Source organism: Eublepharis macularius, chromosome 8, assembly GCF_028583425.1.
Source record: "Eublepharis macularius isolate TG4126 chromosome 8, MPM_Emac_v1.0, whole genome shotgun sequence".
NCBI classification, from domain to species: Eukaryota; Metazoa; Chordata; class Lepidosauria; order Squamata; family Eublepharidae; genus Eublepharis; species Eublepharis macularius.
Window position 1 is genome coordinate 14768050 of NC_072797.1, and position 23808 is coordinate 14791857.

Genomic DNA, 23808 nt, shown 5'->3' on the forward strand with positions numbered 1-23808 from the left:
AAATGACTTCATGCAATAACCTGTGGAACTCACTGCAATGAGATGCAGTGACGGTCAGTGCTGAAAATGGATTTTGAGTGCAGGTTAGACAGACTCTTGGAGGGGAAGTCTATTGTTAGCTGTTTGCCATGATAACTAAATAAGTCCTCTTTGTTCAGGGGCAGAATACCTCTGACTGTCAGACGCTGTTGCTGGCAGGCCCTGGGTGGGGGCTTCCCTGTGACATTTGACTGCCTACTGCTGGAAACAGGATGCAGGACTATTGGACCGCTCTTACATTCTTATCTTCCCAGAATCTTTTAAACTTGAATGAATGCCATGTGAGGCAACGTGTAAAAGATTGGGGCAATGTGGATAGAGGAGAGAGGGTGATTTCACCCTTCCACCTTTGCATAGTTTTATTGGTTTAAACTACCCCCTTCCCCACACCATTAGTCCTTTCAGAAAAAGAGACGGGTTCCCATTTCCACAATGAACAGTGGCACAGGGGCCTGCTGTTGGCTAGTGAAACCGGGAAGGAGTTGTCCCCTCCCCATGGAGCCCTGCATGGATGTAATTCATCTTCAAAAGATGCTGGGAGAATTCATTATTTGTTTAGTACTTTTTTTATCCCAGCCTTCCTTCGAGGAGCTCAGGGCAGCACGTATGGTTTCTCCTCTTATCCATTATATCTTCATGCTGACCCTGTGAGATGGGTTAGGTTGCGAGAGAATGAATGGCCCGAGGTGGGATTTGAACTCGCATCTCCCCAATCCTAGTCCAGCCCTGTATCCACTGCAGGGCAATCTCTGTTGCTTCTCATCTGACCTTCAGAGGCATTTGTTTCTTTGGCTGTTGCAAGCAGGATTCTTGGGTCTGATCTTTCGAGGCAAGCTGTACCCAATTTTGAGGGTGCTCCAAGGAGGAAAAGGCGTGTAATGTTTTATCTTGTTTTGGTTTTGTATTGTTAATCCCCAAGGTATGAGCAAAACAATAATTTGATATTCTGCCCCTTCCTCAGGTTATGGAGTATTTGTATGCCAACCACATGGCTTTCCATTACCCCGAGCCCAAGGACAAGAACCAGTACATACGGTCCAACGTTTGGAGCAACGAGTACGATTCTTTTCTCCCAGATTTGTATGACTGGCCAGCGTCTATATCGTACCCACCGAAAATGCAGTGACTCTTCTTCAGTGTGGATTCCTCAGGTAGCATCTGAATTTTGCTGAGAGCCCCTTCTCCGACCAGTCTCCAGATCATAAGACATGTAGCTCATTTTTTTTATTTTTTATTTTAAACTTCCGTCATAACCGTCCTTTCAGTTTCTCGTGGTGTGGAATTTTGCCAGACACCGAAGACCTGGATTCCGACAAATGGACTAATTGAATACAGAAAGTTGCTTTGGTACTTTAAGTTCACTTCTAGAACCCATGTTGCAAAGGTAATCCAACCACGTACAGGTTATCTTTAACTGTTTCTTGGCGTCTCATCTTAGGCCTCGTTTTTTATATTCAGCAGAATCAAACTGTGATGTTTTTTCTGGATTGCATCACTTCAGGTTGTAGATGGAAGGTTGCATATTTAAATGCTTCCCCCATGCATACAGAAAAATTAGCAATTTGGGGAGAAGGATGTGGCCTAACTTTCTGGCATTCCTTTTTTTCTACTTGCAGGCAGTTACTATTGCCGAACATTCGCCTGTGGCCTCCCCCTGGGGCCTGAAGTGGTACAACCTAGAAGAAGCTCTACCACTCAGCCCTACTCTCTGTATAAATGGACCCTATTTTTCATCCCCAAAGGACTGCCTTTTGTAGGCTGGTTTCCTTTTGTGCTCTTTTGGACTTTGCAGTTGCCTAATATGCCGGATTTGTGACAGTAGTCAAAGATAGACTAGCCCAGAAAGGATATTTGTTTTCTGGAAGACGAAAGCTGCACGATCCAGGTTTCTGAGCTTCGAGCGTGCAGCTTAGATTTTGTGAACATGTTTGGCAGAGCTCGGTATTGCAGTCAAGCTTGGTAAAGATGGCCTGGATATATATGGCTAAGTTGGCTGATGGCTGGCTCTGAATTTGAAACGGTTACTGTGTGACTTTGGTTTTGTGACACTCCTCTACTTATCCCACCCACCCCACAAGCGAGAAGGCATACACGTGGGTTGAGATTTTGTTGCACTCTTTAACTTCAGTCCAGTATCTCTGATGTGTGTCCACAGCTCCATCCCATTTGCGTTGGCATTGGGGGACCTCTTCCCATAGTGGCACTCCAGTTCTGCCGTGAACGGGGCAATTGGGCCACATGGAATCCTGTCTCAGACTTCCTCCTTGGACCACCGGATCAGATCCTCTATTCATCAGTTAGAGTTATTCATTTTACAATTGTTTTTTTCCTGAAATAGCTGCCAGTTGGGCCTTTTAGAAAAAAAAAACAGATGTTCCCGGAAAGTACTTCTCTTGGAGAAGCAAATCTTCAGTGTGGGTGTGAAAGGGGTTCTGCAGCCAGTGGAATTCTGAATGTAACATTGGTTTTAAAAGTTGTGCATTGCTTGGAATTAATGTCGAACTGCGCTGCAGCCTGACTTGGCTGTGGCTGGAAAAGTGGGCTCAGATCAGGGTGGGTTTTATTAAGAATGCTGCTTATGTCATTTTCCCCCCTCTCTAAAAGAACACTCCAAGGCAATAGCAGGATCATGCAAATAGCGGAGAATATCACTAAAATGCATCACAGTAGAATGGAATAAGACACCGAACTGTGACAGGCCTCAAAGCTCAGATGTAGTGGTCAGCTCCAAGAAATACTCATTGTATGTAGAGATGTTTTAATGTCTTCATGAAGGAAGGCTGCAGCCGTTTCCGTATCTTTCACTGCCTCAGCACTGTTTGAATGATTGTCAGGTACAATCCTGTTCTGTTTGTCAGCGCCAGACTTAAGCTTGCGACCAGTGTGATGATTCACACCAGGTATGTACCATGCTGGCGGTCATCAGAGCATGGTTTATGTACCACCGTGCCCCCACGCCATGTCAATGGCACAAGTCTTGTCTATGCCACTGCACCACACTGCAAATGTACACCTTGCTTGCTTTGCTGAACTGCCGTTTCTTTTTCAGAAGGGGTTTCAGAGGTTATGCACTTGCTTTGAGATGGTGTCAGGGAACTGTATAGGACTGGATAGGACATTTGCCATCGAGCTCTTCTTTTACACAGGTGCAACTAAATCAGGAAACAAACTCCTTGCGCGTTCAACAGAACAGCACGAGTGCAGAGAGGCTTTCTTGGCTTCTGGATTCCCGTTTGTCTAAAAGTGAGATACCAGGATTCTTTTCCTATTGCCATTTGGGGGTTGCGGCAACTTGGTTGTATGCTATCCCTGCCTCCCCCGCTTGTGTTGTTTTGCTCGTCTGATGGTTTCATGCTCGTGAAGAAGAAAGAAGAAATTTTTTTTTGCATTGGCCGAAGGAACTGAATGTAAAAGGAACGATCGAGCTGGAATTTTCCTGAGGGATTCTCCGTAGAAATAGCAGTTGCAGAAAAAGATTGGGAGGAAGTCTCGTGGTTTTCATTTTGGGGGGGGAGGATTTTTTTCAGTGGATTGTGCCCAGGGTCAGTGCCTACACCATGTTTGTATTTAATATCAGGGATAGCAGAATGGGCTGCCGGCCCTGTGAGGCTCTAAGGCAGGACTGTACGTGCAGGATACAAACAGCCTGCAATATCCTGTGTGTAGGGAGCATTTTAGGGGTATTTCCCCAGTTTACAGTTTGATCACTTCCACGGTCCATGTTTGGATCTGAAAGAAGCCTAGTTGCTATGTTTTAATGGGCGTAATTACCTTTGCACAACCGGACATACAATTTCAGAGGCTTCGGAAATGGCATAATATTTTGTGTCTGATTTTGGAGCTAAGCACCTGTGTGTTAAACACATGACAAGATGTGCTTGAACATGGGAGCGCTTCTGTACCAAGTGCTCCCTCCCCATTGCACTTTTAAAGATTAATTTAACATGATCAATCACCCATTTTGCCTGTAAGTGCGGGCTGAACCCCTTCAGATTGTAGGTGGGGATCACGTGAAACTATTCCCCAAAAGAAAAACAAACAAAAACCCTTACCACCTGCGAGGAAGCTAGACTTGAACCTTTTCCCCTTGTATATTAATTTTGTAAGTATAAGATTTTTTTTAATATACTGGAGTATTCAAATATTCAGGCACCCCCCCCCCCCCCCGAGTCTCAGGTGATAAAAACCAGAAGCAGTTCCGTTACAGGAGCGCGCTGGTTGTGTATATCGGTTCCGATTAATTTGGTCTTCCTTGCCCGGACAGGCGATCTCAACCCATCTTTCACTGCCATCGCTCAAAGGAAGATCCTTGGCAGGCAAATAAAAACATTTTAGTACAGAAATGTAATTTTTGGAAAAGAAAGGGAATATATCATTACTTACTGTATACTTGTTAAAGGGAACAAGTATACTTAATGTATGCTTGTTAAAGGGAATATATCCTTGGGGGTTTTTTGTGTGTGTATGCATGTCCCTCTGAGCTTTTGGCAAACTCTTGATATTGAAGATGCTTTTAGAACTGGGTATAAGCTTCCTCGCAGTGTAGATTTGTTATTTAATTTGTTTGACTTACAACATGGTTTTCTTTCTTGCACTTTCCTGTTTCTTCTTCCCCCTTTTAAGATATGACGTAAGCTGTATTTTAACAATGTCTCTCGAGCCCTTCTACAGGAAGCGCACCTTTCCTTATTGGTCATCTTAATCTGTGTCAAAAGAACAACTGCCCCCTTAAAACAACGTTAAAGAGAACTGGTTTACTCAACAGAAACTTGGGATTTGGGGATGAAATTCTTCCTTGTCCAGCAAAAAACATGGCTCGAGTCCCTCTCCCCCTTTCCAAACCTTCAAGGTCAGCAGTTATTTTGGGGAGGCATATCCACAAGACAGCCCGTGCTGCATCAGTCATGTACGTGCTGTGCATAGTAGAAGATAGCTGATGAGCCCCGCTTCTGTCTCCCCCCCGCCCCCCCACTGCTGGCCTGAGGGTTGGGGGACTCTCAGAGTGGGATGTGGCATGGAGTGTACAGGAAGAGGAAATCAGTGAAAATCTGTCTAAGGTGCACACATGCATTTATGGAAGAGCTCGCTCAAAGGGGATGGGAGATGATTTCTGCCAATTTCCTTTTATCTGAAGACCGTTGTGCCACATTTATCACTGTTTTGGAGAGTTCCCTGATGCTCAGGACCAGCTTTGGGGGGCCTCACAGCTTTGGGGGGCCTGTGACTCTTTTTGTTCATGGTTTGTTGTTTCCAACTCTGTTTTCGGATCCGGGGTGAATTCAACATGGACAGCTTCACAAATTGCACCATGGTTAGCCCTGGCTGATGTTGTTGAAAGTCAGCATGGGCCTTTCTTGCATGTGTGTAGTTCTGTGAATTGTCCGTGCAACTGGGTCTGCACATAGAAAGGAAATTGAGCCCTTTCTTAGACAAAGGGAAACTAAGTGGCAGCTTTTCTATTCTCCCATGAAACTCTCATCAAGCAGTGAAGAAGCTCGCCTGTCTGTGGAGGTCAGAAAGTCACCACAAGGGCCAAGGAACACAAAGCCAAAGGTGGCTGACCAGACATTTCATGTGACTGGTTTTGAATATTGTAAAATATGCTGGAGACCTGTTTAAAGATGTCTGTGTGGTAGCAATTTTCACATTGTCCAAATGCAAATCTTCAGGATGTATCTTTTTCTGCCTCCCACCCCTTGAATATAGTTTGTTCGAAAATAATCTCTTGGGTGGCTTTAAAAGCATCACTGTGGTTAAAAGAATTTATTTTTCACCTGTTTGTAATACTGTAACTGTATTGAGATGTGTTATGGCCTTCTATTTTCATAGTAAAAACCTTTCCTTTAGCCTGGATTGTGTTTTATTGTTATGAGTATACCGTCTTCTGCCTCCTTACTAAAGAGCCTGTCACTCCTTATTCATGCATTCATTGATGTGGCTTCTGCATATTCTCCTGTTGCTAACTAGTATTGACCATTCCCCCAGTGGGGGCAAGGCATCGCCCAACCTAGCTCATGTTGTCTGCCACCACTCCGAGAAGCAGCAGGAGAAAAAATATATATATATATTTTAAAAATGGTGTTGCATGCACTGCTATATCACTGCTGGTGAAAACCTGGAAGTGACAGGATAGTCCTACCATAATGTTACTATAGAGTTTCTGGCAATTCCTAGAGCTACCCTACATCACTTCCGAGTTTTCACTGGAAGTGATGTAATGGCGCATGCAGTGTTTCAGCCCCTTCCCCCTGTAATGTTCCCTCCCGAAAACCTCCCACCAGTTGCACCGCACAATCTGGCAATGAAAGTGGGAGCCTAAGCCTGCTACAGATACTCCTTGGATCCTCTCTAGCCTTGTGGGGCCTGCAGGTACTTTTTGAGTTTTGTGAAAGGGCTGGGGTCTGCCATCACAAAATGGCATCCATGGGTGGTGGGGCCTATCACAAACTCTTGGCGCTTCCCAGACAAGTGTCCTCTTAGGAGCTGCTTCTGAATACCTGTTTGGTTTTGGTTCTCAAAGAAAAGGTAGGATTTGCTCCCTGTGTGCCTACAGTGCAAGGGCGTGAAGGGCCCTTGCCACATATCCTTAAAGAGATGGCCTACTCCCAATTGCTGGCTTTCCCCCTTGACTCCAGACATCTCCATTTTTAATACAGTTGCAGGCTGCTTGGCTTCTGTTTTTTCAGCGCTTTTTCTGAGCGTGCTCTTTCCCGCGGTCCCAGGAAGGTGCTGAAAAAACAGAAGTCAAACTGCCTGCACACGTTTTGAAAATGGAAATGTCTGGAGTCAAGGGGAAAAGCTGCCAGCGTTCGGTGAGTGTGCCATCCCTTTAAGGACATGTGCAAAGGCTCAGGGCCAGAGGCATAAGAAACTCTGAGGCTAACCAAGGGAGTGCATTTGTGGTGCACCTGCTAAAGGTGACCTTGGAGCTTTTCTACTCAGCTGGTAAGGAGCAACCTCAAACTCCTCCCCAGGGTTATATCTGTTTCATTCACAGCCTGGCAGGTCGTGGCTCCCAGTGTCTGGAGGTGTAGGATTTGGGGCAGCTCAAAGCTTTTTTGGGTGCTGCTGCTCCCAGGCTGGCAGTTTTCATTTCTCATGAGGGCACCCTACTCAAGCAGTTGGTGCTAAAATCAAGATTTGCACAGGGGAGTAGCATTGTTCTTGCTTGGCAGAGTCTCCCCTGCTACTTGGGACTTGTATGATTTGTGGTGGCCCAAAGCTTATTTCAGGGCGCAAGCTTGCTTTTAAAAAACCATTCATATTTGTGGTTAGGTTCATGAATAAGGACCTGGAAGCCAGTTTACAGCCTCTTTGTTACTCCAGTTGCAGCCAAATGCTCTGCAAATCATCTGAAATCCTTGTGTGAAAATAAGAGCCCAGCAACCAACTCCCCACGTACCTGCAAAGATAAATCTAACAAACTCCCTTAGTCCAAGGCTATTGAATTCAGCCTTGGTTCTCTCGCTCCATTTTTATCTAGTCTTCCAAGGAGGTCACTATTCATGATTCTCACATCCATTCTACCCCAACAACAACCCAGCGAGGTAGATTGAGCTGAGCTATTGATCGAGAGCCAGTTTGGTGTAGTGGTTAAGAGCGGCAGGACTCTAATCTGGAGAGCCAGGCTTGAGTCTCCATTCCTCCACTTGTAGCCAGATGGGTGACTGGGTCAGTAACAGCTTCTTGGAGCTCTCTCAGCCCCACCCACCTCATAGGGTGATTGTCCTGAGGATAATAATAACACACTTTGTAAACAGCTCTGAGTGTGGCATTAAGTTGGCAGGAAGGGCGGTATATAAATCGAATGTTGTTACTGGCTCAAGAGTCACCTTAGCGAGTTTTCATAACTCTGAAAAGCTCACACCTTGGACATCTAGTTGGTCTCTAAGGTACTACAGGACCGGAATCCTGCTCTTCTACTACAGACCAACAAGGCTGAAACAAAAATAAAATTCAATTGCATTTCAAAAACACAAAAAAATGCAATTGTAGTGGTACAGTCCTCGCAAAACTACTGATTTGCATATTGGAATGCTTGGCAAGGAGGGGAAACCTAGCAAAGAGAAAAGTAAGTTCGCTAAGTATTCCTTTCCGGTATACAAGGACGGCCTTTTCCTCCGAGGGGAGAATTCAACCATGCAAGGAAACTACAGCAGCACGAAATGGTACGATCCAAGGAAACATCAGCCGTACAAGGGGAAGAAACCATAGATTGGGAAGAACCACTGCATGCTTCCGGGGGGGGCTCGCTTAGGAACATCCCCCTGCCAAGGAAAAAACATTATCTGCAAATAGGAAACTGCTGGATGAGGAAGACAATCTCTTCTGCTTTCCTATACTTCCCTCTTCTATTTGTAGGGAGTTTTTAGTATAAGAAAACATTTTCTAAAAAATGGTCCCCCCCAGGTGCAGGTGGTCTCGTCCATTTTCCCTTTACGTCGGTTTCCACGTGTAGAAGGGACTTGTTTTTCCGCAAGCTGTGAAATCGGCAGGGTTCGTTCAAGAATCGGAAGCTGATTTCCCAGTTTGGCAAATAAGGGCTAGGAATCAACTTCGGAGCCTTGGAAATCAAGATCCCCGAGCTGAACTTTGGCAAGGTATGTCCTGCAAGATGCAACCTCTGCTTTCCAAAGTCCCGTTTTCGCTTATTGTGTGAACGTGTGTGCGAGGAAGACATATGGTTGCCATCCTCCAGGTGAGGCCTGGAGATCCCCGGAATCACAACTGGTCTCTATGCTACGGAGATCAGTTCCCCTGAATGGCAGCTTTGGAGAGGGCACTCAGTGGCGTTATATATTCCTGAGGCTCCTCCCTTCTCCAAACCCTCCCCTCCCCAGCAGGGTTGCCAACCTCCAGGTGGTGGCTGAAGATCTCCCGGAATTACAGCTGGTCTCCAGACTACACAGGGATCCGTTTCCTGGAGAAAATGACTGCTTTGGAGGATGAACTCTAGGGTATTATACTATGCGGAGGTCCTTCCCCAAACCCTGTCCTCTCCAGGCTTTGTCCCCAAATCTCCAGGAATTTCCCAACCTGGAGTTGGCAAGCGTAGGAAGGACCATTGTACCTTTACATCCTGATACCCTTCCTGGTAACATGCCACCCACCTTTTGGCTGGGATATAAAGGCTCAAGGATCTCCGTTCCTACTTGTGTCTGAAGAAGGGAGCTCTGACTCTCCAAACCTTACAGCTTAAAAACCTTGATCTCTAAGGTGCCACTGGACTCAAATCCTGCTTTTCTGCTACAGACCAACATGGCTAAAGCAATTTGCCTAACATCTGTTCTAAAAGAATAATTTTAAACTTGCCAAGAAGTTCAGTGGGTCTTTAGAAACGCCCACAATATTCCACTATAAGGGTATTCTTAAAGACTACCACAATGTTCCAGCATAAATTTTCAGAGCTCACTTCATCAGATGCATGAAGTGTCCATGTATAGCAGCTATATTTATACTCGAAGCTACAAGCAACAGAAAGGAGTGGGTGAGAGGTGGGGAGATGTTACAAGGAAAGGGGAACATAAAACAAGAACCAAAGCGTAAACACATCCAGAGTGGGTGGAGTCCCCTCCCAACAGTTGATAGACAGGTAGAACGGAAGTGACATAACTTTGAATGATGGAAAGTCCAGTGTGAGACATGATAGGCAATCTGTTAGCCTTGCCGGTACGTTTTGATGTCCAACATCAAAAACTTTGTATGACAGTTCAAGGTTGTGTAAATCTATGGTTTCATCTGCACATCATCGGATATTGCCCTATTGTGCTGTTGCAGTCATTCGCAACTGGAGTGTTTTATCAACACAGGAAAATCTAGTCGTAAACGATTGCTCCTGTGCAATATGCAGTGATGTGTGGTGGCAGCTTTGATGTACGTCTGTTACTGTCTCCTGTAGGCAATGCACTGATTTCCAGCACCATGGCGATGGATGTAACTTTTCTGGGTACAGGCGCAGCCTATCCATCCCCGCATCGGGGGGCCTCGGCGACAGTGGTCCGCTTTGAAGGAGAGTGCTGGCTGTTTGACTGCGGCGAGGGAACCCAGACTCAGTTCATGAAAAGTCACCTGAAAGCAGGTCAGTGGGGGGCATAAGGTTGTTTCCTGGGAACACTTCCTGCTCTGGACAGTGGCACACTCTGAACAAAAGCATGGCAGAAAGCATGGGTGGAAATGGGTGGGAAAAGGGGCTTGGGGAATTCTCACAGACATGATGATGCGAGCCCACCACTTTTACTATAGGCAAGCTCTGTATGATCTTGAGCCATTTACTGCAGTGAAGATTCATCTCTTTGGTTGTTGTGGGTTTTCCGGGCTGTATTGCCATGGTCTTGGCATTGTAGTTCCTGACGTTTCGCCAGCAGCTGTGGCTGGCATCTTCAGAGGTGTAGCACCAAAAGACAGAGATCTCTCAGAGATCTCTGTCTTTTGGTGCCACACCTCTGAAGATGCCAGCCACAGCTGCTGGCGAAACGTCAGGAACTATAATGTCAAGACCACGGCAATACAGCCCGGAAAACCCACAACAACCATCATTCTCCGGCCGTGAAAGCCTTCGACAATACATTCATCTCTTTGTTCATGCGTAGTCATGTCAATATGAAGATGCTTCCTCAACAGATGCCCTGACCTGGATAGCCCAGGTGAGCTTGATCTTGTCAGATCTCAGAAGCTAAGCAGGGTCGGCCTTAGTCGGTAATTGGATGGGGGGAGACCTCCAGTGAAGACCAGAATTGCAGAGGCAGGCAATGACAAATCACCTCTGTTAGTCTCTTGCCATGAAAACCCCACCAGGGGGTTGCTGTATGTCAGCTATGACTTGAGGGCACTCTCCACCACCACCTCAACAGATCTAAAACACTCTGAGTTTATTAGTTGAAATAAAAATTTATATTAAGGCTAGGGTCTCTGTCTTGGAAGTGGTGACATGAACATTGGCTCATGGGAATGGCTGGAGGCACAGCACAAGCCAAAGCACAGAGGAGACAAAATATTGTCCTGTTTATTTAATTTTAATTTTATTTATTTCACTTTTACCCTACTTGTCTCCCTAATGGGAACTTGAAGTGGCTTTCAATATTTCCCCCTTCTCCATTTTATCCTGACAACAGCCATGCGAGGTAGGTTAGGCTGAGAATGCATGACTGGATCAAGGTCACCTAGCAAGCTTCAGTGGCAGAATGAGGATTCGAACCTGGGTCTCCCAGATCCTAATCTGATACTCTAATTACTACTCCATAACACGAGAACCAAACACAGGCAGACATTAAGCAAGTGGCTGCTAGAGCATGTTAAGTTGAGAAAAACATGATAGCCTCCACATGCGGACTTTACTAACCGGGAGTCACTGGACTTCTGTTTAATTTTGGCCAAGTTTTGCTAAAGCATGTGAGATTTGAGTCCAGTGGCACCTTAGAGACCAATGACATTTTCAGACACTCTCCGTTCTGAAGAAGAGTGCTCCGACTCTCGAAAGCTTGCACTCTGAAAATGTTGTTGGTCTCTAAGATGCCACTGGACTTCACTCAAGCCGTTTCACTGTAGACCAACATGTCTACCCGCCTAAACTAAAGTATGTGATGAAGCGAGGGAGTATTTTGAATTGCAGCCAGGAATGTGTCAAATGTTATGAAAAACCTGCTTGTTCGTGATGGACGCAGATATTGCTTGCTGTGCTTTTGTACTCCTCTCCCCGGTTTGCGAAGCCTCAACTCAAACTCCAGTTTGTCATGACGTCCTAATGCAGGTACCTGGGTGAACTGGAGATTGCTTCTTTCTCACAGCCTCGGGATCTAAACTTTAGTCGAGTCCCAGGCTGTTTCCACACATGGAAAACAGGAAGCGCCAGCATTAAAGGGAAATGACCACATGGCCCTGTGCTCGTTTTGAGCATGACTCATGGCCTTCTCGTAGCTTTCACCTGTAAACCAGATTAAACATAAACCGGCATTAGTCTGGCTCAAAGGAACGCTCCATTCATCACCTCTTAGAGGAGCGGATGGGGCTAAGCTCCACTTCCAAAATTGTATAGGAGTAAAGAGTCCAGTAGCACCTTCAAGACTAAGCAATTTTATTGTAGCATAAGCTTTCGAGAACCACAGCTCTCTTCGTCAGATGCATCTGAACCACAGCTCTCTTCGTCAGATGCATCTGACGAAGAGAGCTGTTGTTCTTGAAAGCTTATGCCACAGTAAAGTTGCTTAGTCTTAAAGGTGCTACTGGACTCTACTATTTTGCAACTACAGATGAACACGGCTAACTCCTCTGGATCTATGAAAATTGTAAACGGCAGCTTTTGGTAGAGATTTGTTTTAGTATGCTAGTAACTGTTAGGGAATTTTGGGGTAGCCCCCTTGTTTCCAATTAAAAGTCATTGAACTGGACTGCTCAAAACTTGTGAGAAAATCCTTCTTCACCCTGTGTTTTGCATTTCAGTTCCTGCAATTTTTATTGTAACCTTATAACATAGAGGCCATAAGAGAAAACAGAGTAAGTTTACCTCCGCTATACACTGAAGGTTAATAATATTTATTTATTTAGCTCCAGCCTTGGATAGCCTTTCCCAGTTATGTTTTGAAATTAATGATGCCGTCCAAGGATGTTATTCTTATTGTGTTCCTTTTAATTCCTGGCTATGACCTGTCAATCCACACTGTTCAGAAGATCATGTACTTCGACTTAATTGTTTGTAAGAACTGGCTGTTTGTTTGCAGAAGTGTATGAATTCTTATGAACTGGATACAGTTTTTTATGTCGATTGAAATGTATAAAATACAGGTGCTGATGCGTTCCTGTATGCACTCTGTTACCAAATTGACTGCATCAAGGCTTATTGCTAAATAAACCTTTTTACTTCTCGCGGAGTTTAAACGCCTTGAATTACTTCTCAAACCAGTGGTGAAGTGGAGAAATCTACAATTGGCTCAGGGTGTTGGTTTATTTCCCCCAATAGTAATGCCATTCTAAGCAAAGTTTGCCCTTAGCTTATTGAAAACAATGAGTTTAGAAGGGTATAACTGCTTCGGATGGCACTGTGGTTTTTAAAGGCCGTAAATCATTTCACAAGAAATTGGTAAGCCAAGCTAGGACTAGAGAAAAAAAATTCAGATCTGTATGGAGGTTGTTGTCTGGTGTGAACTTTCATTCTTATGATGTCCTGTATTCTGCATTATTTTTGTGTGTGGCTCCTGTACATTTGTGATTAGGTAGAATAACCAAGATCTTCATCACTCACCTTCATGGAGACCACTTCTTTGGCCTTCCTGGGCTTCTCTGTACTATCAGTCTCCAGAGTAGTTCCACCACAAACAAGCAACCGGTTGATATTTATGGACCGCTTGGATTAAGGAGCTTCCTCCGGAGAATTATGACCCTGTCCCATTCGCAACTTCTCTTCCCATATGTCGTTCATGAATTGGTGCCCACGCGAGATCAGTGCCCCGCGGAAGAACTCAAAGAGGTGTCTTTTGTGGACAGAGACAACGCCACACCGGAAGAAACACGAGGAAACACAATTTGTTTGGATCCTGTAGAAGACTCGTACATGTTGGTGGACAATGAACTGTTCACCATGAAGGCTTTTCGGCTGTTTCACCGAATCCCTTCCTTTGGTTTCGTCATGGAGGAGAAGCCGCGGCCTGGCAGACTCAACGTACAGAAGCTGAAGGAACTAGGTAATGGGTGTGCCTGTTTGATTCTTGTAAAAATGTCCCATAGCTATAGGTTCTATATAAAATGTTCTGCAGCTGGTCTTCAAAGATACTTCAGAGTGGATGTTCCTTGGCTTGATTCAAGAAGAGTGGCTGTGTTAGTTAGAACTCACTTCTGTATCCACCACATTCTTTATCCCACCCATTTTCTAAGGAGCTCAGGGCAGCATTTACGGTCCTCCTTTTTCCCATTGTATCCTCGCCACAATTTTCTGAGATAACTAGGACCGTTTCCACACGGTTTACCTTGTTCTGGAAAACAGCGAAATCTTGCGAGAAGCTGCTGTTATCGCGCGATAACAGCGTCTTCTCGCGCGATTTCGTGCGAGATTTTGCTGTTTTCCGGAACAAGGTAAGCCGTGTGGAAACGGCCTAGGCTGGGAGGGACTGATAGGTCCAAAGTAGAGTTGTCAACTCCAGCTTGGGAAATTCCTGGAGATTTGGGAAGGGAACTCAGAAGAGAGATAATATCATAGAGACCACCTTCCAAAGCAGCCATTTCCTCCAGCAGAACTGATCTCTTGTTTGGTGTACTGGTTAAGAGCAGTGGGACTCTAATCTGGAGAATTGGGTTTGATTCCCCCACTCCTCCACTTGAAGCCAGCTGGGTGACCTTGGGTCAGGCACAGCTTCTCGGAGCTCTCTCAGCTCCACCAGCCTCACAGGGTGATTGTTGTGGGGATAATAACGCACATTGTAAACTGCTCTGAGTGGATGTTAAGTTGTCCTGAAGGGCGATATATACATTGAATGTTGTTGTTGTTGTTGTTGGAGAGCAGATGTAATTCCAGGAGAACTCCAGGCCTCACCTGGAGGTTGGTAACCTAGCCCAATGTCACTGACCCAGTGAACTTACTGGACATTTCAACATGCACATTTGAACATGAGTCTCCCAAGTCCTAGTCAGACACTGATCATGATGGCTCATGGGCCACTTTGTTTTACTAGCCTAATTAACAGTGCAGTCCTAAGCAGAGTTACCGCGTTATTATAAGCCCACTGACTTTAGTGGCCTTGGAAGGGAGTCACTCTGTTTATGATTTCACTGTAGAACCCCCAGGACACCTCTGCTGATGTCATGAATGCTGACGTCACACCATGGCTGTTGAGTGAACGAATGACTAATAACTTTCCGGGCATGTAATGCACTTTTTGTTGGTCAAAGAAAGGGAAAGTGCTGTGGCTCCTTTGGGATGAATTGATGTCTTGCAGCATGCGATGAAGTAAGTTGTTGGCTATGAAAGCACCCACCGTAACAAACCATTGCATCTTTAAGATGGTTGTGCACTTCCTGGCTGTCTTGCTGTTCTCCATTAAAACCCCTTGGTCATAGCAATTATTGGCTATAATCTGATCTGAAAACTGGAGTGCTGAAATGTACAGGGTAAGAGCATTGCCTCTTTCCTAAACTATTTCAAAGAAGAACATCCTTCCTGTGCGTTGGGGAAAGGGAACATGGGTGTTGCATGAATTTTTGGCTGCAGCCGGACAGCACGAAAGACTTTGAAACTTGTGCAATAAATTCTGGTTAGTTTAAGTGGATAGCTGTGTTGGTCTGCAGCAGAACAGGAGGATCTGAGTCCACTGGCACCTTAGAGATCAACAACATTTCCAGAGTGCAAGTTTTTGAGAGTCAAAGCTCCCTTCTTCAGATACCAAAGGAGTTTGTGCATGAAAAGGGGCAGGAGGACGGCATGAATCCATGGGATACTCCTTTGATCGGCATGGCTTAGAGGTCAGAAATGTTACGGCTGCACCAGGCCACTCTTCCAGCTGTTGGATGTACCGCTTGCTTCCAGGGGTCGTTTCATAGAAAAAGAGCTGGAGGAACTCATTAGCATAACATATTAGCATAACTCATTTGCATGTGCCACACACCCCTGACATCACCTATCCTGGCTGTTTTGGGCCCAGTCCTGGCCATTCAGGGCCAAAATTGGGCCCAAAATGGCAAAAAGGGGCTGAAAATGGCCAAAAAGGGGCCCCAAATGGTCAAGATTGAGCCGCTGCTGAGCAGGAGAGTGATCCACCACCAGTCAGAGGCACGATCTGGGCAGTTTCGGCCCCAAACAGGCCCAAAATGGCCGAGAGTCAGGTGGGCAGGGCCACCTGACATGTGACCTCTTTGGGGGAACTGCCGGAACTGCGTTTCTGCACGTTCCCCCTTGAAATGAGCCCTGCTTGCTTCTATTAGCAATAGTGGGTGGGCATGGGAGAACAGATCCTTATTTATCCGTCGCCCAGGAAAGAGGGGATTTATTGTAAATGGATAGTTGGGTGGGTAGTCATGTTGGTCTGCAGTAGAACAGCAGGATTGGAGTCCAGTGGCACCTTAGAGACCAACATGATTTTCAGAGCGCAAGCTTTCGAGAGTCAGAGCTCCCTTCTTCAGACACGGAAGAAGGGAACTCTGACTCTCAAAAGCTTACACTGTGAAAATCTTGTTGGTTTCTAAGGTGCCACTGGACTCCAGTCCTGAAATTCTGGTTAGCTTACCAGACCCAAATAACAAATTCTATTTAGTGTGTAACTCCCCAGATTCTCCATTCCCCAAATCCTCACTCTTCTGCTTTCTCAGTGACCAAGCTAGGCGAGGCTAATAGGCTTTCCAAGGACATTTGATGGGCTACCATATGAAACAGGGCGCTGGCCTGGAAGGGAGTGATATTTGTAGGGAAAGAAATGGGTCTCTGAGAATGTTTTCAGTTGCGAATCTCTTACAGCCCATGCAAAATTCTAATGTTCTTAGATGATTTCAGAATTGTGTTAAAAATTAACTTGTACCTATGCTTTCGTTTCCAGGAGTTCAGCCAGGCCCCTTATATGGTAAACTGAAAGATGGCGTTACCGTCGTCCTGGAAAATGGGGCAACTATTTCTCCCTCGGATGTCTTAGAAGACCCTTTTCCAGGCAGAAAAGTTTGCATTTTAGGAGATTGTTCCAGTATCGTTGGAGACAGAGCAGTGAGTCTTTGTTACGAAGCGGATCTCTTGGTTCACGAAGCCACGCTGGACGACACCCAGGCGGACAAAGCCAAGGAGCATGGCCACAGCACTCCCAAAACGGCAGCTGAGTTTGCAAAGCTGTGTAAAGTGAAGAAACTGGTTCTGTCTCACTTCAGCCAGAGGTATAAGCCAGCCAGTCAGGTTGGCGAAGGTGATATGGATGTCACGGAACTGCGGAGACAAGCAGAGCGGGTGTTGGTTGGGCAAGAAGTAGTATTAGCAGAGGATTTCATGACAATTGGTATTCCAATGAAAAATAAACATGGTGCTACATGATTACAGAAAGGAGAAATTTATTTGCTGACAAACTGATTCTTTAGCCATAGCATACTTTTCTTGAGGTCCAATTGGAGGGGGCAAACGGACCCCCACGGGACATTTTTTTTTTCATAATGGAATTTGAACAGTCAACTTCTTTGAGAGCTCTTGTAGATGCATTTTGCCTGCAAATTTGCTTTATGCAAGAAGTACAGAATAATACAGGATTTATATTGATGACAAATGATTTGTAGATTTCTTTTGTTGTTGCTACCAATGTATTTATTTAGAATATTTCTGTGCTGCCTCTTTAGAGTCCTGCTCTGAAGTCAGTATATGGCCGTTTTCACACGTCTTAACAGCTCTGGTATGTTGCACAAAGCTCCCGCAAGGACAGCGTCTACCTGGTGCGATTTCACACAAGAACTGGGAAGAGCTAGTAAGACGTGTGAAAACGGCCTACTATAAACTGACATTTGTCTTCATAAAGATTTTTCTTCTGCAGACAGTATGGTAAGCGATCAAAGAACAAATTGGAATAATCTTTTTCTTCTATGGTAGAAGAAGAAATTCTCAACATGGCTGGGCCAATGGTATAGATTGGCATCCCAGGATTTGGGAGGAGTGGGGAGGAATATATTTTATATTCCTACTGTTTTATATTTGTATGTTTTATTTTGGCTGTACACCGCCCTGAGTCCTTCGGGAGATGGGCGGTATAAAAATTCAGTTAAAGTTAAAGTTAAAGGTAAAGGAGTGGCAACTACCCAAGAAGATAAGAGTGAAAATTCAACAAGACCTGAATACTCTGGAGAAGTGGCTAGTTGTGAACAGGATGCAGTTCATCATAGATAAGTGCACAGTATTACATCTGGGCCACAAAAATGTGAAGCACAAATATTGGATGGGGGATACACTTCTGTGTAGTACGGTATGCGAAAGAGATCTTGGGGTAAGAGTGGACTGTAAACTAAATATGAGCAGTCAGTGTGATGTGGTGGCAAAAAAGGCAAACTCAGTCTTGGGTTGTATCAAAAGGGCCATTGCATTGAAATCGCAGGAGGTCACAGTCCCTCTCTATACTGCCTTGGTCAGGCTGCACCTGGAGTACTGTGTGCAGTTCTGGAGGCCTCACTTCCAAAAGAATGTGGACAAAATCAAGAGGGTGCAGAAGAGAGCGATGAGAATGATCAGAGATCTGGAGACTGAGCCCTACGAGGAAAGGCTGAGGGCCTTGGGAATGTTAAGTTTGGAGAAGAGGAGGTTGAGGGGGGACATGATTGCTCTCTTTAAATATTTGAAAGGCTGTCATTTGGAGGAGGGCAGGGAGCTGTTCCAGTTGGCAGTAGAGGATAGGACCTGAAGCAACGGGCTTCAATTACATGCACAAAGGTACCGGCTGGATATTAGGAAAACCTTTTTCACCGTCAGAGTAGCTCCAAGGTGGAATCAGCTGCCTAGGGAGGTGGTGAGCTCCCCTTCACAGACAGTTTTCAAGAAGAGGCTGGATGAATATATGTCAGAGATGCTTTAGGCTCATCCTGCACTGGGCAGGGGGTTGGACTAGATGGTCTCTGTATGACCCCCTCCAACTCTGGGATTCTGTGATTTTTTGCAGTGCTGCAAAGGATGCTGGGGTCGAACTCTCAGCTTTATGTATAATCTCATTATATCCCAGCATCCTCTACAACATTACGAAGGATCCAGTGGCATACCTTTATGGGATGACACAGTGTACCTACAGGGCTGATCAAATATCTTGATGTCTTGCACAATTCTCAGATAAGACCTAGTTCAGAATGGGTTTAAAACATACTTGTATTTCAGTCATTGCATAACATGATTTAATTGATTCAGGCTGCCAGTTTGCCATGGTTATGGGAACAATCGATGACTCATGTAGGAAAAGTATTTCATACTCGGCCATTCTCTTGGCAGTTGTGGGGTTTGTGCGACCAGAATTGCGTTGGAGGATAATTCCACAAATTGCCAAGTACAGGAATTTTATTTTAGCTGCTGTGATGCAGTCCACGGGCTGCAGCAATCAGCAGTTTTGTCGAATCCAGATGCACAAGCAGGGCTCATTTCGAGGGGGGACACGCAGGAATGCAGTTCCATCTGTTCCCCAAAGAGATCACATGTCAGGTGGCCTCACCCACCTGACTCTTGGCCATTTTGGGCCCATTTCAGCCTGGATTGGGGCTGAAACGGCCCGTATCGGGCCTCTGACGGGTGGTGGATCACTCTCCCACTCAGCAGCGGCCCAATCCTGACCATTTTCGGCCCCTTTTTGGCCATTTTCAGCCCCTTTTTGCCATTTTGGGCCCAATTTTGGCCCTGAATGGCCAGGATTGGGTCCAAAACAGCCAGAATAGGTGATGTCAGGGGTGTGTGGCATATGCAAATCAGTTATGCTAATGACGCACTTCTGGTGAGGTCAAGGGGCATGGCATATGCTAATGAGTTATGCTAATGAGTTCCTCCAGCTCTTTTTCTACTAAATGATCCCTGTGCAGGAGAGCCTGTGTAATGTGGTTTCGTTCCCTGTGTAGTTTTATAAGATGGCATGAAACGGGAGATCTCTCACTTCCCCTTCTTGCTATGTCCAAGTACATCCAGAGTTTAAAATTACTTCTGGCTCCCTTGAGATCCCGTCCCAGCCCAGTTCAGGCGTCCTTCATCTAATTTTAAACTCATTGTAGGTGTGAAAGCTGAATCATTCCCATGTTCAAATAAACAGGGTGGGGCTTGGAATGAAAATTCCAGCTGTGCACGTTACCTCTAATAGTACAGCCTGACTCGGATTGCCCAGGATTTCCTCCAGTGTAGCATCTGAGCCAAGCAAAATTTCCTGCCGCTAATCGCTGCGAGTTCAACACTTTCTCCTTGCAGTCTGTCTTGCAGTTCATTTTGATGTGGTTGCCAAGGGAAGTACTTTTTAATTTTATATTTGGTAAGTCCGAATCTCTGGGCTGAGAATTTGGCAGCTGGAAATCCCAAGTTTTGCAATCAGTTTCTCCGCCTTCTGATGACGGCGCGACTGGAGGAGAGGTTGGCAAGGAGTTTGCATTGCCTCTAGGTTGGTTGCATTGCCACCGCTGCTTCCATAAGCAGCGTGGCCACCCTTTGGATACACCCCAACAAAAATGTGATTCCTGGCCAAGTAGGACATGCTGAAACCATAAGGGCGACAACTTGGAAAAGATGAATCTGGGTAGATTTACAGCTAGGTTATACACTCCGCTCCAGTGGTTTTTCGAGGAGGGTGGGATTGAGCTTTCTCGGAAGCTTATTGGAGGTTCGCATTGAACAAGTGAGTGATGGTGTAATGGAAGGACATCTTGACTGCATTCAGATGTCATCTGTAACTGCAGTTAGAGAAAAATATGCATGAACTCAGCTTGTTGATTCCTCATTTCTTTCCCGTGCTAAGAATAGTGTTTAAAGAATAAGTTGGGATACGGGTAACGTTACATGAAACAGCCATGTCCATTGCAGTCCTTTCCAGCATTATTTCAGCTCCGTATTGAATTTCTGCTTGTTTTTTTTAAATTTCTTCAATCCATACCCTACTGTATTATGGAATGCCCGTGGATCATATTGACTTAACATTTTGTAATCTGCCTTGAGTCTCAGTGAGAAAGGCAGACTATAAATAACGTAAGTAAAATAAGAATTAAAAAAATTAAACAAGGCTTCACATCTGGATGATTTTCAACAGGCTTCTTCCCCCTCCAACCCTTCTATGATTTTGATTATAGAAATCTCAGCTAAAATTAGGGTTGCCAGCCTCCAGGTAGTGGCTGGAGATCTCCTGGAATTACAACTGGTCTCCAGGCTACAGAGATCAGTTCACCTGGAGAAAATGGCTGCTTTGTGGGGTGGACTGTATGGAATTATGCCATGCCAAGGTCCTTTCCCTCCCCAAACCCCACTTTCTCCAGGTTTCACCCCCTAGATCTCCAGGATTTTCCCAACTTGGAGCTGGCAACCCTAGCTAAAAATTTTTCACATTATGAGTATCTGATGAACTAAGCATTGGGTGCTGTTGCTGAAATAAACAATTAGCCATTAATGGGGGGCCTGGACCTCTGTTTTAGTTTGCTGACACAGATGAATGCTGCTAAGCCGCTGGAATCGTTATGTATGATCAGGGCTTTTTTTCTGGGAAAAGAGGTGGTGGAACTCCGTGGTGGAACTCAGGACCGCACAATGACGTCACTTTGGGTCAGCTGGAACAAGGGTGGAGTTTTTTAAAGTTTAAATTACCCTTGGCGAAAATGGTCACATAGCCGGTGGCCCTGCCCCCTGATCTCCAGACAGGGGGGAGTTTAGATTGCCCTCCACACCGCATGGCGCGGAGGGCACTCTAAACTCCCCTCTGTCTGGAGATCAGGGGGCGGGACCACCGGCCATGTGACCATTTTTAAGAGGTGCTAGAACTCCGTTCCACCGCGTTCCTGCTGAAAAAAAAGCCCTGTGTGTGATAATGCAGCTGCATGGGGTAGCACTACTAATCGGTGCACATTAACCAGGAATCTAAACCAGAGATTAATCCTGATTAATTGTGGGGGAGACTAACTCTGGTTCACTTGCGCGTCTCAAAGAGAAAAGGGAGGGGAAGAGGGTTGCCAAATCTGGCCTGGGAAATTCCTGGAGATTTGGGACCAGCGCCTGTGGAAAAGGGAATCTAGGGAGGGAATTCATTGTAAAGTATACAATAGATTCTGCCCTCTGAAGCTGCCGTTTTCTTCAAGGGAACTGATCTCTGTAGTCAGGTTATCAGTGGCGATACTGGGAGATCTCCAGGCCCGACCTGGAAGTTGGCAACTCTAGAGGGAATGGGAGTGAGGTACACATCCAGTGTGAGAGCCAGTGTAGCACAGTGTTTAGAATTCAACCAAAATGATTAACAAGCCAAAGAGAGAATTACGGTAATGACTGTTAAGAACAAAGGACTAACTCCAATCTACTAACTAATGCAAATAAAGCCAATAAACAAAATAAACGCCAGTCAATGAACAGGAGAAGCGCATATCAGTTCATTGCATACTGAGAATAGAAACATGGCAGGCTCAGTGACTTGAAACACTGTAATGATGGAGAAACTTTTTTCTCCTGTAAGTAGCAAGAGACAATAAGCACTTGAGTCACTCTTAACATCTATTGGACTTTCATTATTGACTTTTAGCTTTACAAATTGTCTCTCTCTTTACTAACACGCTTTGTACCTGTATTTATGATTATCCATCTCTATATACTGGATTGCCAGGTTGTTATTCGGCATTGATATATGCTCTGTTACTCATCTTTAATGAATTGTTGGTACGAGCTTCTTCTGTTAATTGATTGGTGTTTATTTTGTTTATTGGCTTTATTCGCATTAGTTAATAGATTACGGAGTTAGCCCTTTGTTGTTATAGTGGTTAGAATGTCAGACTAGGATCTACCATGGAAGCTCGTTGGGCCACTTTGGGCCAGCTACATACTCTCAGCCTAACCTACCTTACAGGGTTGTTGTGAGGATAAAATAGAGGAGAGGAGAAGGATGTAAACTGCTTAGGGTCCCTATTGGGGAGAAAAGTGGGATATAAATGCAGTAAATAAATAAGTGTTCGTGCCTGGGAATAAGCTGGGTTTGTGCATATTTTCCTTTAACTGCAGATGACATTTTTGCCTTGTTGCTTTACAAAATGGCTGCAGGGGAGTGTGGATCCAGAGAGCAAGCATAGAGCCTCAGAGGTAGCTACTGGGAGGAGTGGCCAACACCCAAGAACATAGAGTTAAAATTCAACAAGACCTGAATACTCTGGAGAAGTGGGCGGTTGTGAATAGGATACAATTCATCTTAGATAAGTGCACAGTATTACATCTGGGCCACAAAAATGTGAAGCATAAGCACAGGATGGGGGATACACTTCTGGGTAGTAGTGTATGCGAAAGAGATCTTGGGGTAAGAGTGGACTGTAAACTGAATATGAGCAGTCAGTGTGATGCTGTGGCAAAAAAGGCAAATTCAGTCTTGGGTTGTATCAAAAGGGCCATAGTGTCGAAATCGCAGGAGGTCATAGCCCCCCTCTATACTGCCCTGGGCAGGCCGCACCTGGAGTACTGTGTGCAGTTCTGGAGGCCTCACTTCAAAAAGGATGTGGACAAAATTGAGAGGGTGCAGAAGAGAGCGACAAGAATGATCAGAGGTCTGGAGACTGAGCCCTACGAGGAAAGGCTGAGGGCCTTGGGAATGTTTAGTTTGGAGAAGAGGAGATTGAGGGGGGACATGATTGCTCTCTTTGAATATTTGAAAGGCTGTCCTTTGGAGGAGGGCAGGGAGCTGTTCCAGTTGGCAGCAGAGGATAGGACCTGAAGCAATGGGCTTAAATTACATTCAGAATGGTACCGGCTGGATATTGGGAAAAACTTTTTCCCAGTCAGAGTAGTTCAAAAGTGGAATCAGCTGCCTAGGGAGGTGGTGAGCTCCCCTTCACTGGCAGTTTTCAAAAAGTGGCTGGATGAATATTTGTCAGGGATGCTTTAGGCTGATCCTGCACTGAGCAGAGAGTTGGACTAGAAGGTCTATATGGCCCCTTCCAACTCTGTGATTCTGTGACTCATGTCTCGCTGATATCATCTCTTTAAAAAAATGTGATGTGACATCATCCCCTTCATTCTTCCCCCCACCTCTGCTGAAATGCATTACTGTTTGCAAGGCAAGGAAATGCGGAGCGATGACATCACGCTACATGTGTCTTGTCCTTTTTTTAATTCTGCAGGACCAGACAAACAATTCATATAACCAT

The 23808-nt window shown here is 45.3% G+C and overlaps 2 protein-coding genes across 2 annotated transcripts in view; both read left to right on the top strand.

Annotated features, from left to right (window-relative positions):
- The window catches only part of ME2 (malic enzyme 2), a 45055-nt gene extending 39170 nt beyond the window's left edge, over window positions 1-5885 (top strand). The window contains exon 16 of the mRNA XM_054986980.1: window positions 1001-5885. Coding sequence (XP_054842955.1) covers window positions 1001-1165 — 165 coding nt within the window. The 3' untranslated portion in view covers window positions 1166-5885. The remainder of the gene's footprint in view (window positions 1-1000) is intronic.
- A 2624-nt stretch (window positions 5886-8509) lies between these two features.
- Window positions 8510-17235, top strand: ELAC1 (elaC ribonuclease Z 1). The gene is made up of 4 exons (XM_054987147.1): window positions 8510-8639; window positions 9938-10117; window positions 13245-13712; window positions 16551-17235. Exons 2-4 carry the CDS (start codon window positions 9961-9963, stop codon window positions 17027-17029), a joined length of 1104 nt encoding a protein of 367 aa, XP_054843122.1. The 5' UTR covers window positions 8510-8639; window positions 9938-9960; the 3' UTR covers window positions 17030-17235.
- The last annotated feature ends 6573 nt before the right edge of the window (window positions 17236-23808 follow it).

Coding starts and splice junctions, on each gene's coding strand:
- ELAC1 (XM_054987147.1), top strand. CDS start 9,961: ATGGCGATGGATGTAACTTTTCTGGGTACAGGCGCAGCCTATCCATCC. Junction 10,118..13,244: donor GAAAAGTCACCTGAAAGCAG/GTCAGTGGGGGG, acceptor ATTTGTGATTAG/GTAGAATAACCAAGATCTTC. Junction 13,713..16,550: donor ACAGAAGCTGAAGGAACTAG/GTAATGGGTGTG, acceptor TTTCGTTTCCAG/GAGTTCAGCCAGGCCCCTTA.